This window comes from Sinocyclocheilus grahami, unplaced genomic scaffold (assembly GCF_001515645.1).
Source record: "Sinocyclocheilus grahami isolate Dianchi unplaced genomic scaffold, SAMN03320097.WGS_v1.1 scaffold597.1, whole genome shotgun sequence".
Lineage (NCBI taxonomy): Eukaryota > Metazoa > Chordata > Actinopteri > Cypriniformes > Cyprinidae > Sinocyclocheilus > Sinocyclocheilus grahami.
The window spans coordinates 511,405-530,767 of record NW_015505776.1 but is presented as its reverse complement, the minus strand read 5'-3'; the positions used below and the strand labels follow the sequence as shown (position 1 = coordinate 530,767).

At 37.7% G+C, this 19,363-nt stretch overlaps 1 protein-coding gene across 1 annotated transcript in view; it reads right to left on the bottom strand.

Moving 5' to 3' along the window:
* The window catches only part of LOC107557288 (staphylococcal nuclease domain-containing protein 1), a gene marked incomplete at its 3' end in the record, with an annotated part of 160,457 nt that overhangs the window by 133,904 nt on the left and 7,190 nt on the right, over nucleotides 1–19,363 (bottom strand). The window contains exons 2-6 of the mRNA XM_016240653.1: nucleotides 18,086–18,246; nucleotides 15,211–15,302; nucleotides 14,634–14,792; nucleotides 12,977–13,083; nucleotides 12,521–12,611 (exon numbers count right to left, since the gene is read on the bottom strand). Of these exons, the coding sequence (XP_016096139.1) occupies nucleotides 12,521–12,611; nucleotides 12,977–13,083; nucleotides 14,634–14,792; nucleotides 15,211–15,302; nucleotides 18,086–18,246 (610 nt within the window). The remainder of the gene's footprint in view (nucleotides 1–12,520; nucleotides 12,612–12,976; nucleotides 13,084–14,633; nucleotides 14,793–15,210; nucleotides 15,303–18,085; nucleotides 18,247–19,363) is intronic.

Here is a 19,363-nt window from a genome sequence, read left to right as displayed (position 1 = left end):
GAGGGGACAAAAAAAAGCCCCCCTTGGGGGAAGGGGGGGGGGGGGGGGGGGGGGATAGTTCACCCAATCAGAAATGGCGTGATGACAATGCTGAAATGCCACTGGTTCAGTGTACTAAACAAATGGCGTATTTTTGTATTTTTTGGGGGGGGAAGGTAGACATGGTCACATGTATGTGTCAACTGGTGGGTGCCCTCCCTCCTTTCAATACTTGCATTTTTTTTTACTGACTGGTTTCGTAAACTCGACTAAATAACCACTCTGGATATCTAGTATCCAATAGTAATTTGCCAGAACAACAGTTCAGTAATGCTTGATGGACTAAAAGGTGGCATGGCAACCAGGCTTGTCAGCACAGTGATTTGTTTGGCTATTTGGCAATCAGTTGATCTCAAACTTTTTTTGATTGGTTAATATCTTGCATAGTGCTCTGCCACCCACGGTTTTTACCATGGTAATTATCCCATTTTCTTTTGCAAAAATAAAAAAAAACAAACAAAAAAAACTGGTCCCTCAAGCTGAGACTATACGACTGCCATGCCGTCGATAAAAAAAATTATAATAAAGCAATTAAGTAGCCACAGGAATGAAAAAAACAGGGGTCCCAGCATTAAGCAACAAGAGCGAGAGAGAAAAACACTGGGCAGCAGCTGTCAGAGTTCATCTTAGTGTTGGTCAACACATCTGGCCCTAAATCCCCCCAAAGTCCTCATAGCAAGAGAGAGAGAGAACAGTAAAGACAAACGCACACAGATCCCCAGGCTGGCCTGAGGTCAGGTTTGTCTCTTTGAGTTGACGCGTTTGTACGGCATGGCGCAGGGATAACGGTTTCACGCCCTGTATTGAACTAAAGAGAGTGTTGAAAAATCAGGACGAGAAAGAGCGAGAGAAACAGATGGCTAGAAAGAAGGTGGAACTGTCACACTGCTACACCAGACATGATGTGATAAAGCAACAAGCAATAAAAGCTCTTACATGTTAATGCGAGTATTTGTCCTAACCAAGCGGCAAGAAACAGGACATTTTGTCAGTCTCTTTGTTTCTATTTAAGTAGCATCGGCTGGGTGGCCTCATGTATACTGTATATTACACATCAAATATATTCTGATTGACCATTAGGTGCCTACATACTAGAGGAGGCATTGATGGAGCATTTGATGGATGATAATGTGTAAGAGCAGGGGCAATTTTGAAACCAAACAGTAATACGGTGAACTGAAATTAATCACACAAATGGACTTTTGATTACAGTTCACAATGTCACCATTACGTTTGTCCTGTGCATCCTTGAGATGCACCATCCCTGTTAAAAATATTCATAACATTTGGTTAGGATTTGGTGTAGAGAAATCTACAACACTAAGTATGAACAACAGGTGTGGTCACATTAATGGCTTATGTCATTTTGCCAATGTGACCTCAATATTAAGGGCACCCAATCAGAAATGGCGTGATGACAATGCTGAAATGCCACTGGTTCAGTGTACTAAACAAATGGCGTATTTTTGTATTTTTTGGGGGGAAGGTAGACATGGTCACATTTATGTGTCAACTGGTGGGTGCCCTCCCTCCTTTCAATACTTGCATTTTTTTTTACTGACTGGTTTCGTAAACTCAACTAAATAACCACTCTGGATATCTAGTATCCAATAGTAATTTGCCAGAACAACAGTTCAGTAATGCTTGATGGACTAAAAGGTGGCATGGCAACCAGGCTTGTCAGCACAGTGATTTGTTTGGCTATTTGGCAATCAGTTGATCTCAAACTTTTTTTGATTGGTTAATATCTTGCATAGTGCTCTGCCACCCACGGTTTTTACCATGGTAATTATCCCATTTTCTTTTGCAAAAATAAAAAAAAACAAACAAAAAAAACTGGTCCCTCAAGCTGAGACTATACGACTGCCATGCCGTCGATAAAAAAATTATAATAAAGCAATTAAGTAGCCACAGGAATGAAAAAAACAGGGGTCCCAGCATTAAGCAACAAGAGCGAGAGAGAAAAACACTGGGCAGCAGCTGTCAGAGTTCATCTTAGTGTTGGTCAACACATCTGGCCCTAAATCCCCCCAAAGTCCTCATAGCAAGAGAGAGAGAGAACAGTAAAGACAAACGCACACAGATCCCCAGGCTGGCCTGAGGTCAGGTTTGTCTCTTTGAGTTGACGCGTTTGTACGGCATGGCGCAGGGATAACGGTTTCACGCCCTGTATTGAACTAAAGAGAGTGTTGAAAAATCAGGACGAGAAAGAGCGAGAGAAACAGATGGCTAGAAAGAAGGTGGAACTGTCACACTGCTACACCAGACATGATGTGATAAAGCAACAAGCAATAAAAGCTCTTACATGTTAATGCGAGTATTTGTCCTAACCAAGCGGCAAGAAACAGGACATTTTGTCAGTCTCTTTGTTTCTATTTAAGTAGCATCGGCTGGGTGGCCTCATGTATACTGTATATTACACATCAAATATATTCTGATTGACCATTAGGTGCCTACATACTAGAGGAGGCATTGATGGAGCATTTGATGGATGATAATGTGTAAGAGCAGGGGCAATTTTGAAACCAAACAGTAATACGGTGAACTGAAATTAATCACACAAATGGACTTTTGATTACAGTTCACAATGTCACCATTACGTTTGTCCTGTGCATCCTTGAGATGCACCATCCCTGTTAAAAATATTCATAACATTTGGTTAGGATTTGGTGTAGAGAAATCTACAACACTAAGTATGAACAACAGGTGTGGTCACATTAATGGCTTATGTCATTTTGCCAATGTGACCTCAATATTAAGGGTGCATTTAATGTGACATCATTAACTGCATGCCGGCATGCTGTGAACCTTTAAACTCTTAATTTTGTCTCTGTATGTTTGTGTGAAACAGACAGAGTGCTCACAATGTGCATGTGCACAAACAGAAAGCCATTACCATTAGCCATTTTGATAAAACGCAATCAAAAGTGACTGAAAAAAAATGTTTGCAGCTGTTCTGAAACCATTGTACAGCTGTTGTTTGAATATTCGCAGTTTAAATTAATTACGATACGAATTTAAAAGTTGCCGTGTGTTAAACTACTGCAGATATGCTAGCCAGGATTGATTAGCTTGATGAAAAGATTAACAGAGATCTAGTAGTTATGTAGCATCATGTCAAGGTTAATGTAGCATTAGATTAAGAGGAAAAATATAGGTAGCTTCCCCTTTTCGATTACAGAGGAACAGCTCTTGAATAACTATCGACACATTTGCAAAGGGTCATTGTGTTTAATGGAGTGAATAAAACACAACATGAGCATTACGAATGTAACTTTTCTTTATTCAAACTCTTAGGACGATTCTTCAATATACTACATTAAGAGTTTGTAGAATTTAATAGAAACAATCATAACCTGATCTCCATCAGGTCCCTTAGAACCAAAGAGAGCGAACAGACATGATGCTTATTTGATGTTTAATTATTTGGTACTCAGCTGACTCCCAGCTGACTTTTATTCAGACCACAGAAGCACAGGGTCAGAGGTCATATTTGCCATGACAGCATCATTATTGATGAAACCTCACATTCAAGGGCAGCCTGACCTCAATGACTGTAATGCGTTAATACAGGCACAACTTTGCACACTTCTCTCTCTCTCTCTCTCACCCTTGTCAAAGAGCGCAGCCGAGCAGGGAAAACATACTGCAAGAACATCTGGTGCAGAGATGCACTACAGAAGATACAGTCAGTAAACTGATAAGTAGTGCAGGTTTCAAAAGACGAAGTACCTCCACAGCACATCAATAATACCTCTACAACATGCCTGTGCCCGGAAAAACTCTGCCGTCGCAGCATATAAAAGGTAGATGGCAACATCCGAATCCTTTCTACTAGGATGCCTTTATCTGGTTGGTTTTTAAAGGCAGCATAAATGTATCCTTGGCTACCTATGGTAGCTCACATGAATTTGTTTTAGATCATTAGATATGATGTTATGGCATTGTGAAAGCTGGTCTGAAACCAGTTTTGTTAAAAATCTGTAGTTAAGTCACCGATTGACTGTGGAGCGAGGTAGCTGCCGTAGGTGTCAGACACATGCATGCAACCAAACACTGCCGGATGGTCACCAAGGTATTATGATAATTACATCATGCTGCTTGATACACAAGCTCCCCGCCATCTGATCTACCTTCTGTAGCACGAAGACTGTAATAAAATGGGATTTACAGTTTTCTGAGGAAAATATAAAAGATGCTTTGCCTGTGCCAAACTCACCACAACGCAAGAGTGTTGTGGATGGATGCCAGGTCATTGTTATGCAGTTATTGGTTGGGGGTAGCTTTAATGGGATGGTTCATCCAAAAATGAAAATGCTGTCAATTTACTCACCTTTATGTTGTTATAAGCCCCCAAAACGAATTACCCTCAGAAAAAAAAGATGGTATTTTGAAAAATGTTGGCAACCAAACAGTTTTGGTTAACATTGCCCTTGACTGTATGGACAAAAACAGACATTTCGCAGAATATCTTTTATTGACAGAGGTTCGAAACAACAGGAAGGTGAGGAAATGACATTCGAAGATTCCAAAAGATCAGTTTCCTGTCTCTTTGTCAAAATCAAGCTTTCAGGTTTATCTTTCGAGAAAAATCAACTAGTCAAAATACTAAAAAAAAACGAAAGAAACCCATTTTTTAAAAGCTCTCCGGTTCGTCTCATGCCTCCGAAGCACGTTTGAGATCTAAATACATCTGTAATCTTTGTTTTGTAATCATCTCTGATCTGATTAAAGCCATCTTTAAGCTGCCAGGATAGAAACACGCTGTGAACCGAATGCTCGCCGCAGCCCGGTATCCATAGATACAGACCCACCGCTCTGCATTCCAGCTCTCTGTTTACATGTGCATGACAAACTGTGACTCTCTGAAAATCCTCCTTTAAAAATAATCTCAAACGTCAAAGATTTGGAACATATTGCTGCATCTATCAAAAGTGCAAGAACACAAAACTATTTTCCTGCAAAAACATGCAACTGCAGTTTGCTGTTATTTAAAGCCCTCCTTAATAAACTACATGTCTAATTTGCAAAAATCAACACTGAAGTAAATTTTTTTTCCAACATGCTGAATCATTGTGTCTTATTACAGGAGGTCAGGGGTCAGGAAGAGGGTGGCTAATCGCAACGAGACGTTCACACTCCAATTTTAACTGCTTTTAGTTTAACATACAGGATCATTAAAATTGTTTTTGTTGTACCATTCATCAAATATTTCTTAAGAAAGGGTTATAGTTGCTTACTGCATACTCAGTTTGATAGTGCTAATATGGTAAAGGCCCAGACACACCAAACTGTTATCAAATAACTAGCGGTAATGAAAAAGTCAACTGTGGTATCACCTCACATTGCCTGCATCTCGGCATTTGAACAGACTGCAAAGTTTACAGCCAACAGACAACACACACATTCTGAACCTGGGTGAGAGAAAATAACTCTCCATACCAGCAGGTGGCAGTAGGCTATATTCATCATTCAATAACAAAAACCCCAGCAACTAATGCCAACGGTACAAAACACTGCAAAAACTGGGTTAACAGACGCTTAACGGTGGCCCGACAGTTAGCTTGATGTGTCTGCCTTAACAGTACGCATTTAAAAGTCAATACTGGAAAAAAAGCCTTTGGGATGGTTGCATTTTAAATTTAGCCCACTTGCAACACAACACCTATAGTTATAAAAGCACTGTGTTTGCAACATTTACCACATTCAACAAGTTGTGAAAATTCTTCGCCCTCAAACTGCCTGCAGTGATCAATGTTTTTGTACAGACTATGATGTTTTCAGCCTGTTTATTTATTGAATATTTGTCAGTCACCCCAATATTCATGAGTGATGTCGAGAGTGCACGAGTAGGTGTTAGAAAGAGAAAGAGAACGAGAGGTGGCGACCAAGTCACCGCTCCACTAGGAGGACAGGAGAGACTCAATTGTTGCCAGAGAAACATTACTGTTCTCCACCATGAGCCTTCTGCAGTACAAAAGCAAACAGCTGCAAACAAAACACTTCTGCCACACTGTTCTCAAAAGAACAACCCTCCTCTCTCTGATTCTCTCATCCGACCACCATTACCTCACCATTTCACTCATATAAGACCATGAAAGCGAGCCGACGGGGAACACAAAGAAACTGAGAGAAAGAGAGGGTGGGAACAGTCGATAATTTTGTTTGGAGGAAAAGGAACAGTAAGAGGATTAAATTGAGCACTTAGAAGTGTGCCAGAGCATTTGTTTAGCAACAGATCTACTAAAAAAAAAAAGACATTAAATAAATAGCCTATATGGACATGCCCCCTTCAATAAAGACAGAGACCACTTTTTTACATTTTTAGGGGGGGAAAATGCAATTGCTTGTCCGTGATTTGGGGTGTTGTGGGTAGTTGCAAAAGCTCTGCAATTCAGTCTTGAGCATTTCTATGAAGATACTAGGTAGTTCATAACTGGAGTCAGAAGAGTACATCCCAAAGTAGGGTAGCATGATTAATCAAAAAACCATTTAAAATAACAACAATAACAAACATTTATTATAATACAATAATAAAAACAACTATTATTATTATTGAGTAATATTGATAAATAAATCACAATTCTGCCCAAATGCACAACTACCTACCTAACTAACGGACTGACTAAATAAATAAATAATTAATTTTCAGGATTACCATCCCATCCCAATCCCAAAGTCTCTGATAGCTTGGGTCTCTTCTTCATTTTAAATCTATGGGATTTTTCATTGTCTAATCACTCAGAAAAGTACAGAGAGAAAAGACAAGCAATGTGAAGAGACTCCTGAGGTTAAAACTGGCAAGTGCCACCACTGACATGCAGGTTTTGTGACAGAATCATGTTACATTAGAGCCGAGAAGACTCTCCAGACCATGCGTTACATGTGCGGGCCGCATCTGTTGTGTACATGGACAAAACGTCCAAGAAGACAATTGTAACAAAAGCTCTGACGTTTAGAACCACGTCCGAGTATATCATATCCATGTCATCTTATATGATCATCAAAGTTACTTAACAGAGGAGTCATTGACGTAGAAGATGACTGGTGTTTGTGCTGGTCTGGGTAATGGATCAGACATAATCAGACCTGAACAGGCAGGGGAATACCTCAAAAATACATGCATTATCTAGATCTGAGCAAATGAAGACAAAATTACAGTCTTAAGATGGACGTGAAAAGGAAAGGAGGATGATATGAGCAGAATTACGACACAGACTGACAAATCGTCTGGCTTTGCACTGAATCTTCAGCCTGGAAGTTAAACAGATCACTTGCAAAAACATTCAGCTGGATGCTCGGCAGTGATACGGCAGAGAATAGCACGGTTTATGTTGGTGTGTGATCCTAAATGCACTCAGTCCCAAATCAACCAGGTCACCTGAGCAAATCAGTGCTTTTATTTTTCTATGTGGTAGCAGCTGAGCAAAACTGGGAACAGTAAGAAGAACATTTTGCTGTTTCATTAGCAGTCACACATGCAAGGCACTTCACTGCAAGCTGCCAACAGGGATCTACAGCCCAGATCCATGACTCACTCTGGTACTGCAGCCCATTGAACGTGACAGGGAGCTACTGCCACCTACAGACCATGACTAGAATTACATCAAAAGGACACCAAGAAGCCAGAAAACTTTTTTTTTTTTTAAATGGATCAAATATTTTAATGTACATCTTATCAACTTTACAGTGCCATTTTTTCTATACTTCCTCATATTGGTATATTTAACATTAACATCAAAACATTAAAAAGTGGTGCCATGGTAATTAGTATGGTACTTCTGATACATGCCAAAGTACTAAATGATTTTCATATTTACACTACCATTCAAAAGTTTGGGGTCAGTAAGAATTTATGTTTTTGAAAGAAATGTCTCATGCTTATCAAATCAGAAAAAAAAATGTAATATTGTAATAATGTTATTACAATTAGAATAACCATTTTCTTGAAAATATTTTAAAATGCTATTCATTCCTGTGACGACAAAGCTGAATTTTCAGCAACCATTTAATAACATGATTCTTTAGAAATCATTCAAATATGCTGATTTGGCGCTTAAGAAACATTTCTTATTATCAATGTCAAAAACTGCTCAGTGTAATTCTTGGAAACAATAATACATTTTTATCAGGATTCTTTGATATATAGCAAGTTCAAAGGAACAGCATTTATTTGAAATATAAATATTTTGCAACATTATACATGTCTCACACTTTTGATCAATTTATTGCTTCCTTGCTAAATAAAAGTATTATTTTTTCAACAACGAAAAAAATCTTCCCGAGCACAAACTTTTCAACAGTAGTGTTTATACCATGCTATTTACATTGTATATTTTTGTAAAATTGTAATTTTTGTAAATAGATCTACTTACAGATCAAGTTTATAGTTTCCAGTCATCTTTAAATTAAAATAAACTAAGTTTTTATTACAGGCAAACTCTTTTTGAACACATGTGAAGGACAGAAAATGCAAACCAATTAAAACAGCTAGACCCGTATGCCAGGACGGAGAAACAGCTTACAAATACTTGCCATTCTGCCTTTGTCAGTAGCTTTTTCTCATGAGTCTCTCTCTCTCTCACACACACACACTTAAACACACTCGTGCACAATTTCAAAGTATATCTTCTTTCTCTCCCGGCTCAGAGAGATCTGAGGCAAGCTAAAGCTCATATAAATGTTTTATTCTTCACTTCTGGTATTTTCTGACTCAGGCAAAAACACACTTTTTCAAATATGCTGATTTGGCGCTTAAGAAACATTTCTTATTATCAATGTCAAAAACTGCTCAGTGTAATTCTTGGAAACAATAATACATTTTTATCAGGATTCTTTGATATATAGCAAGTTCAAAGGAACAGCATTTATTTGAAATATAAATATTTTGCAACATTATACATGTCTCACACTTTTGATCAATTTATTGCTTCCTTGCTAAATAAAAGTATTATTTTTTCAACAACGAAAAAAATCTTCCCGAGCACAAACTTTTCAACAGTAGTGTTTATACCATGCTATTTACATTGTATATTTTTGTAAAATTGTAATTTTTGTAAATAGATCTACTTACAGATCAAGTTTATAGTTTCCAGTCATCTTTAAATTAAAATAAACTAAGTTTTTATTACAGGCAAACTCTTTTTGAACACATGTGAAGGACAGAAAATGCAAACCAATTAAAACAGCTAGACCCGTATGCCAGGACGGAGAAACAGCTTACAAATACTTGCCATTCTGCCTTTGTCAGTAGCTTTTTCTCATGAGTCTCTCTCTCTCTCACACACACACACTTAAACACACTCGTGCACAATTTCAAAGTATATCTTCTTTCTCTCCCGGCTCAGAGAGATCTGAGGCAAGCTAAAGCTCATATAAATGTTTTATTCTTCACTTCTGGTATTTTCTGACTCAGGCAAAAACACACTTTTGTGTCTGCGAATTTTGAAACTAATTCTGTAAGCAGATTGCAACGCAACACCTTTACATAACCAAAGGCCAAGCATGAATATTTTAAAGGTCTTGAAGTTCAGTGAAACAACCTTACTTTAAGGAAAATAAAGAAACTTTCTGCAAAAGCACAGTTGCTGTCTTAGGAGAGAGCACACAGTGTCAACATATCAATTAAGACCAGGCGGCAGCAGTTTAAACAAAGTTAACAAACCTTATTGATGTGGTAATATCAGCAGCAGAGCCGCTGCAAAAAGTAACCTAACACATTCTTCTTTAAAGGGGTCATATGATGCAATTAAAATTTTTCCTTTCTCTTTGGAGTGTTACAAGCTCTTGGTGCATAAAGAAGATCTGTAAAGTTGCAAAGACTAAAATCTCAAATCCAAAGAGATATTCTTTATAAAAGTTAAGAGTCAACCATTCCTACCTAAAACGGCTCGTTCTAACACGCCCCCACGTCTACGTCACGATGTGGGAAGATTTGCATAACTCCACCCAAATGTTCATGCAAAAAAAGAAGGCGTAACTTTAATTCTTGCTGTTGCCGATGCCATGTTGTGGAGTCGCTGTGTGTTTCGTTGTGAAAGCGAAACTACTTTGTTTGGCCTTCCAAAAGAGCACACAACTAGAAATCAGTGGTTAAGTTGTATTTACAACACTGTTCCAGAGCAGTTCAACCCAAATATTCAGATGTGTGCTGCGCATTTTATGGAGGATGAGGCTGTTTCCTGAACCAGTAGCCTACACTGCGTCTGTGGCACAAAGGCTGTTTCTATAAAGTTGGGCAGTTCCAACTTTGCAAGGACAGTCTGGCGCTTCTGACTCACAGCCTGTAAGTACTTTTTTATATTTAAATAATTTGCTACTGATTACTCAAACACGAGTTTTGGGCAGTGCAGAGTAGGCTTGTTGTTTGTTGTTTCTCCGATCACAAATGCAGACATGGTTTTATGTTTACGCAGCGTGATACGCAACGCAACGCAACGCATAAAAATACAGTATAAGTCATTATAATCCCTAATTATGTCCCCACTGGATGCAACAAACGCCTCATTTGTAATATGTTTTATTGGTTTTGTCTCGTCCTGCTGGGAGACGGCATCACAGTATGTTAAGGGGCATAACATTTCCGTCACATGCTTGAGGCATTCGGCCAATCCCAATGCACTGGCAAGCTGGCCAATCACAGCACACCTTGCTTTTCAGACTGATGAGCTTTGTAAAAATCGATGCGTTTCAGAAAGGCGGGGCATAGAAGAGAAACAATAATGTACAGTATGTGGAAAATAATGTGGGGTTTTTTTTACCTTAAACCGCATAAACACATTTCATTACACCAAATACACAAAATAATGTTATTTTTAGCAAAGTCATATGACCCCTTTAATCTTAAGGTCAACATGAATCAGCATTCATATGAGATTTATTTCAAGATAACTTAATAAAATAAAATAAAATAAAAAATCTTACCGACCCCAAACTTTTGAACATTAGCAAATTAAGAAAGACGTCTCTTTTAGACTCAACTGTTTTTTAACATGCAAGATAAGTAAATAACCCTTAAAGTTATCGTTGTCTTATTCTTTCCTCATGCATTCTAGGCCAGGGTCGTGAAAGCAGATATTCAGTGGTAATTTAGGGGGAGAGCTGAAGGCTGCAGCTGAACAGAACCGCTGAGACGGCCCAAGGCTGACTTTACAGAGTATGCAAAATGAAATGAAACACCTGAGACCTGAAAGGCCTGCCTCGCTGACAGACACAATAGAGAACAAGGCATCAGGGAGACGAGTACGTCAACCGCAGTCAGCACTTTAAGAGACTGCGGTGCTCCAATATTCTTCAGAAGGCCCCATGATAAAGGGGTTTGAAGATGAGACAGAGTGGAGACGGTCATTTGTTATCATGCTAGGACTCAGCTGGTGAAATGTCACGCTTTGTCATGCTGGTGTGGAAGCGTTGATCTAAACTCTGCCGACTTCTCCTTATGTTATTTTTAGACGTTCTAAGTGAAACAAGCCTACGTCTAGAGATCAAGGGTTTGGCCGAAGGGCTTGAGGGCTGAGTTTAGATCAACATGTTTTATTGACCTTCAATGAGAAACATCAGAAGCACTTTTGAAGAGTTCAGAACTGCAACACCATCTATACAAGAAATTAGTGGTGTGATGGTTCAGATTTCTGACAGCTCGTTTTGTGGGTCAATGGCAAGAACAGGTAAAGAATAAATAAAAAGTTACAACGTACACTCTCAGAAATAATGGTACAACAGCTGTCACAGGGGTGGTACCTTTTCAAAAGGTACACTTTTGTTTTGTACCTATTAGGTTCTAATATGGACACTTTAAGTACTAATATGCACCTTTAAGGTACCAAAATGGACCCTTTAGGTTCAAATGCATACCTTTTGAAAAGGTACCGCCCCAGTGACAGCTGTTGTACCTTTATTTCTGAGAGTGCACCAAATCCTTAAATGTTTCCTCTTGGTATTCATGTTGGTTTTATACGGTTTAGAAACACATAAATCCTTATAATTTCATAACTCAAAAATGTCATGAGGTGGAGCCGTTAAATAAAAACATTTTTTTCTTTTAAAACCTAAATATATCTTAATTACCAAAAAAAATTAAAATAAATAAAAAAATTGAAAAAAAGTTTACTCATGAGGGTCCACAGGGGTCCACTCTATGATCGAATTTCCTGTTTTGAGAATTTTTGTTGCCGTTTGCTCCTCATTACTTTGATTTGTTTTATTTTTGGTTATTTATAATATTTTAATGTTGTAATTAAACAGAAGTAGCAACAGATAATTTCTTCCATATTATGACATACATTTCAATGCAACAGATTATCAAAAGAAATAGGGCTTTTAATGAGACTTTCTGCATTCGTTTTGGCTTTCATTATTTTGATTTAATTTCTTTTAGAATGAAGGAATTAAGCTGGATAAATAAGCATCATGTTATTGACCCTTGTATCACCATAAAGGCTGCACAGATTGAAACAGAATATGTGAGTGAACAAAAACTCACCTTTGCTACAAACTGTCTGTCCTTCTGGTCCATATTGGCTGTGGGAGCTACATAGTCCTTCCAGATTCTCACTTTACGCTCTTTCGCTGATCTGCAGGGTTTGGGGGAGAGAGATAAGGCATTTCACCAAAATGAAGCACAGCATAAAGGACAGCGGCATATGTACTTAATTGGATTAAAGACACAACCTTGTGTGCTCCTATCATATTCCATTGTGATTGTGTCTAATGCTTCAGTAAGCCAGCAGGTGGGCATCAGGGCAGGTGTTCATGAATGGCTATGTGATAAGTTGCCACATTTGCTAAACTATTCTGCTGAAACATGAAGTAAGAGCAACCCGCGACAGTCTAAACCATTTAACAAGCTGCTCAGTCTGATCCAACAGCCCAAAAGTCAGGCTTATTTGAAATGAATAGTGAACTAGGGCTGACGACTGTCCGACTGACGAGCACTGACCGTTCTGCTGCTCTGAGTTTCTCAGCACCCTGGGTGTACACAGCCATGGACCAGTCCACACAACGTGCAAAGCCTTCCTTCAACAGCAACTCTGTGATGTTCCCATTCTGTAATGACCACACAAACAAACGCATAGGATATCATGTTAGCTATGAACTTTATAAGAAACTGAGAAAAGAGAAAGAGGAGGGGAGGAAACCTACAGACTGACAGTGTGAAGCTTTGCTGGCATTATCAACAGAAAGAGACCACTAAGGTTAATGTGTATAATATTGTTCATGAGCAGAATATCCTCACACATTGTATGACACGGATTATGTCTGACACTCTGATTAGCAAGAACTATGACACGAGGAGACTTTATACCTGCGGTTTCGCAGTGAATAAATTAAGTTTATCAACGATTCTTGGCACTGAAGGGCCTGTACAACAAACATGTGCATAATATATTAAATTCTGGACCTGTAGATCCTCCCACATTGCCACAGCATGCGTTACAGCCTTGGTGTTTACTGAATTATACAGACTAGGGACGCCAAAAGTACCCGTATTTCAGTCTTTCAGATTTTTGAAAGTTTATTTGAATGCTTAATATTGTTGTTAAATATCTCCGCACTGTTTACTTCATTTACATCTTTGATCTATTATTCCGTGATCTATTTTAACTTTGTTCTACAGCTTGTAACATACAGCTTGGTTCTTAAAGTTTCTAACTAACCATTTACTTGTCTCGAATAACTGTTTGAGGGAACAATGTTCACTTAAATAAATTTGCATTATTTCTGTTGTGGTGTCAAACCTGGTATGCTTCCTTTCCCATTAGGTATATAAGTTTTGATCGTCACTGTCGTTGTGGAATGTTAAAAACGGTGGATGCTGGCTGAAAACTTTAAACAATGATAGTGACGTTTATATCAGGTATTGTTCGAAAAACAATAAGTAACAGACCCTTTTTCAGTTAGTAAACAATGTGACGTTTTTCTGTGGACAGAGCTTAAGTGGAGGCAGAAAGATTCCCCTGACCACTTCACTAACTCTAGCTATGAAGTTATGTTAGCTTGTTTTAACAATGACCGGAGGAAATCCAATTTTAGCTGAATATGTAAGGTCACTCACTGTCCATGACAGCGATTGTTATTTGACGTTTAACTACAGCTGTCGTCGTTTTTTTTGTCTGGCAATGGCAGCAGGTATGTGATCAAATTTCAAATTGGAGCCTGTACTCCATCGATTCTGGCACCCAACATCACAACAAGATGATATTTTAAGCTCCTTATATAGCCGAATCTCTACTGGCTTGAATTGGTTGTTTTGCCTCCAGCTAGCGCGGTGACGTAATTGTGACTTCAGCACTAAAAGGGTCTATAGACAAACTGCAGGCTATCGTACTCGAAGCGACCCAAACAAAACAAAAACCAAAAAGCAAAGCAAAACATTAAAGCAAACAAAAACTCATCTCTCTGTATTGCTTGCTTTCCAGGTTTTCCAACCGAGAAAGTCCATCTCATGCACTAAGATTTTAGATCAAGACTAAATTGCTCTAGCCTAAATCTGAATTAGGAGGAGCACTCAAAAACTCACATGGTTTACACTTTTGTTCAACTGCAGTTATTAGAGATCAAACAGAAAGCTGGTCTGGAATGATGTGGCTTCATACCGGGTGCAAGATGGTCCCCAGAATGACTTGGTTGGGACAGGACTCCAAAATGATCTGCACATCTCTCTGAAGAAGTCGTGACTCCGTGAAGAACTTTGCCTCTGCTGAAAAAGGCTCAATGGTTTCGCTGCCATCTGCCTCCCGTTTAAACGTAGGGCACTGGAGACACAGATTTTTCATAAACATTACAGGAAATATACATTGTCTGAAATCTACTGGGAAATACTAAGAAACAAACCCCAGAAAACAAATCACAATCATCCTTTACAAAGAATGTAAACCCTTTCCTCAAAAGTCAGAGTGAAAACTCTAGTTCTACCACGAACACACTTAATTTAGCACAGTTATGGAGTTCATTTTTTCATTATTAGTAAGATTAAGCAGTAAGATGGTCTACTGAATTCATGAAACAGGTCTGGTCTAAGAAAGCCTAGAGGGAGTCTCTCAAGGCTACCCATCAAGAGATACATAGAAATGAACTAATGAGAAACTGAAAAATATTGGTCTCAAGGGTTCTGCTGAAAGAAATTGGGTTTATTTTATTCATAGAATTACATAGAGGAGGACTGAAACTCACCTTGATTCCAGACAGCATGACTGTCACCAGATAGTAGTCGGGCAGAAGCAGCGCCCGTACTATGCAGCCATCACGCACATGTTCAATAATGGCTGTGTGGATATATGAGAAAAAGATAGAAAGAGAGAGTTAATGAAGTATAAAACTTGAAAGTGTAATCTAGATTCTGCTTCTGTTTCACACAATTAAAATTAGTCACCAAAAAAAAAAAATAAATAAAAGACTATTTTGCTCACCAAAGCTACATTTATTTGATCAAAAATACAGTAAAAACAGTAATAAAATATGAAGTAACATTTTTATTTTTATACATTTTCAAATGTAATTTATTTCTGTGATGACAAAGCTGAATTTTCAGCATCATTACTCCAGTCTTCAGTGTCATATGATCCTTCCAGAAATCATTCTAAAATGCTGATTTGATGCTCAAGAAACATTTATTTTCAATTTTGAAAATATTTGAACAATTTAGTGTTTTTTTCAGAATTCTCTGAAGTTCAAAAGAACTGCATTTATTTCAAATAGAACTCTTTTAACATTATAAATGTCTTTACTCTCACTTCTGATCAGTATAATGCATAAAAATCTCACTGACCCCAAACTTTTGAATGGTAGTGTCCAAAATTAAACACCATAGTTTGTGGTCTAAGAAAAAAAATAAAACCATACTGGTGATAGAATGATAAATTACAGCATGATGAACTCTCTCTTCAACTATTTTAATATTTAAAACTAAGACAATACAGCATGTTAATTTGATTCTAACTTTGTTTTTCCAATTCAAAGTGTCAGAAAGTTCACGTGGTGTCACAGCATGTGGGTAGCTGCCAGTATGTAAACAGGCCTCTCCAGTTCTGCATGGTACTCACTTTTGAAGAGAACATGGCATGTTTAAAAATTACTTGGCATTACTGCACAGCAAGAGATGTGAAATAATTCGATAAGAAGGTGAATCACAGCCACGCTTGTAAGGGTCATGTGGCCAAGTGTGTTTAAATTCAATATTCCAAACAATGTTGCAACTTTGACTTCTGATTAGCATCTAATAAGCTTGTTAGCGAAGAGGGGACACGGGGCACATTTCTATAGCATTTAATGACTCAGTTGTTCATTTGCAGTGAGCAGGCTAGCCTTCTGATAGAGGTTAACTCATCAGGGTTAGTATTCAGTTTAAATAGGAGAAATGAGCTGTGTGCAGAGCTGTGAAGAGAAAAAAAAAAATGGGCTTCTGGAAGAAGAGCGAGACATTATACCAGAGAGAACTGAGTGTTTTAATGTGCATAATTTCAGCTTTTGTCTGAAGAAAATGCACGCCATAATTTTAGAGTGTTCTGGGTGAAAAGAAAACAAAGTCTTTATGGTATTATGGTCCCTAAATATGGCACCAGTACTTCCGGTGTGACTTAATTCATATACACTACCGCTCAAAAGTTTAGGATCAGTAAGACTTTTAATGTTTTTTTAAAGACGTCTCTTATGCTCATCAAGGCTGCATTTATTTGATCAAAAATACAGAAAAACAACAGTAATCTTGCAAAATGTTATTACGACATAAAATAATGGTTTCTATTTTCTAGGGGTGCTCCGATTGATCGGCTACCGATCATAATCGGTCGATAATCACGTTGGGATGATTGATCGCCGATCTCAAGCTGATGACACTGCCATGAGAGGTTTGGCACGACATGCAGCGGCACAGTCTCAGTCTCTGTCCGGCGCGGGTGAAATAATTATAATGCTGAAGGTGAGGTACTCACCTTCATATTTCTTCATTAAATAACTTACAAAGTAATTTGAAAACCTTGTGTAAGACGTAATCTCACAAACAGCGTGAGTGAATCACCGCGCGCTCTCTCTTTCTCTCCCAAAATATGCAAATGGCTTCAAATCACCACACATCGCATCTGTCTATAAGCGAGCTTAAAGTGACCGCACATTGTTTGCGGTAAATATGAAAACGAAAATGTAGCAATTGCACCATAAATGCATATAATTAAAGTATACTGCCTTTCACAGTCAACACATATGGCTTGTTGGCTAGTTTTAAAGGAAAAGAGCACTTTTACATAAACAAGGCAATAATAGATGCACTTGTGGAGGTAGGAAAACAAAGTTCTTTATGAACCGCAGGATTGCTTATAATAAAGACTTCAATGCAAAAGGAAAGGCAGAAGACTATTTCTGTCAATGGTGAGTTTGTGATAACGTCATAATCGTGCAGCCCTACACATGATCCTTAAGAAATCATTGTAATATGCTGATTTATTATCAGTGTTGAAACTGTTGTGCTGCTTAATATTTTTTATAACCTGTAATACTTTTTTCAGGATTCTTTGATGAATAAAAAGTAAAAAAGAAGAGCAGTTATTTAAAATAGAAATCTTTTATAACAATGAGCATAAGAGACGTCTTTAAAAAAACATTACAAGTCTTACTGATCCCAAACTTTTGAGCGGTAGTGTATATTTTTGATATTTTAAAATATTACATTAAGTTGATCATTTAAGTTTTAATATCTGCAATTATTAGTCACAATAGGCCTATTTGTTTATTTGTAATACTAATGATTGTCAATTTTTTGTAGATTATTTGTTTATAACAAAAATAAAACATTAAATACAGCACAATTTTATATATAAATAACATTTTAACCACATACAGACAGACAGACAGATAGATTCAGAGACTCTAATTTAGTCAATGTACTGCATTTCTTCACTCATTAAAATCAGCTGGGGTTTTTTATTAGTAAATTTGCATTCATGAATATGAAATTTGAACTTGATCTTGAACACTAGTGATGTTAGCCCCAGCATTGGTAATGGCCCTCAAGAGTACAACATGTGATCTACAAACAAAGTTTATCGCATCTTACCGTTGACTGGTTTCTGGTGGATGGAGTCCACAAAGTTGCGAGGGTTCTCGATGGTATACTTCAAATCTCGAACGGTGTGTGCGCCTCCACCCTCAGTCCACAGACCCTTTTTAGCAGCCTTGGCTTGGTCCTCCAAATCACACAGTCTGGCCTGCTCAGGACTGAAACACGCAGAAAGTCCAGTAAATATCAAATTACAGACCACAGAGTTTACCACAAAAATAAGACAAGATCTTTTTAGTCTGCCTTTATTTTCTCTCTGGACTTCAATGCACTGAGCAACAGATATTGAGGTCTCTCACGGACAGCAGCCCCTTTCTGATGCCTTGATAAGCTCTTCAAATGAGTTTGTTCATTATCAAAAGCCAACACATGTTTCAATTAATTCCTCTGTTGTTCTAAAAGCCATCATTATCTTTAAGGGGAATTAAACAGTCTGACCACGGTAGACACTCGTCAGATTTTTAATAAGGCTCTCTCAGTTTAAGTAGCGCTGGCCTTAATAATGAACAGACTTAAAGAGGCGAGACAGTCAGACAGAACGAGCGAGAGAGTGAGATGAATCAGAATCTATGATGAAAACTGTTTTTTTTTTTTTTTTTTTTTTTTTAGAGGGGGAAAAAAAAATGTGGGTGGTGAAAGTCCATTAATTAAAGACCCAGTCTGACCAGTAACTCCATCAATGATGTATCAGCCCTTCCTTTAATGTCTTGGCTTGGACAACAAACAAATTATAGAATTAAATTATGAATTATGGGAGTTTTGATGGTGCGATGGCAGAGATTTAATATTAAAGCACATACAATAATTTAATTTTCTCACTGAAACTAGATGAAAAGACTCAAAGTGTCTTTTAGATATATATTAGATCTACTGTGGACGAGCACGCATTCTGAATTTATAATTAGTGTTTCTCTATATTAAGATTATTTTAATGGATTTGAGCTTTGAACTTTGCTGAAAAAACACCTATATGAGACATGGACACTCAATACCGTCACTCTGCATTCTGCACACCTTTGGGAAAGAACTAGCCCTTTCACAAATCCAGACTTTTGACATCACTTAAAGTCTGGTTAGCAATACATTCTGGCCACAAACTGATAGGAACGGTGTTGTTTTAGTATTAATTGCATAGTATTTATTAATATATATATTATTAATATATATTGAATTGGCTTTTATTTATATATTTTTAGGTTTCATTGTAATTAAGTTTCAGTAATTTGTTTTGTCATTTTATATATATATATATATATATATATATATTTCTATTTC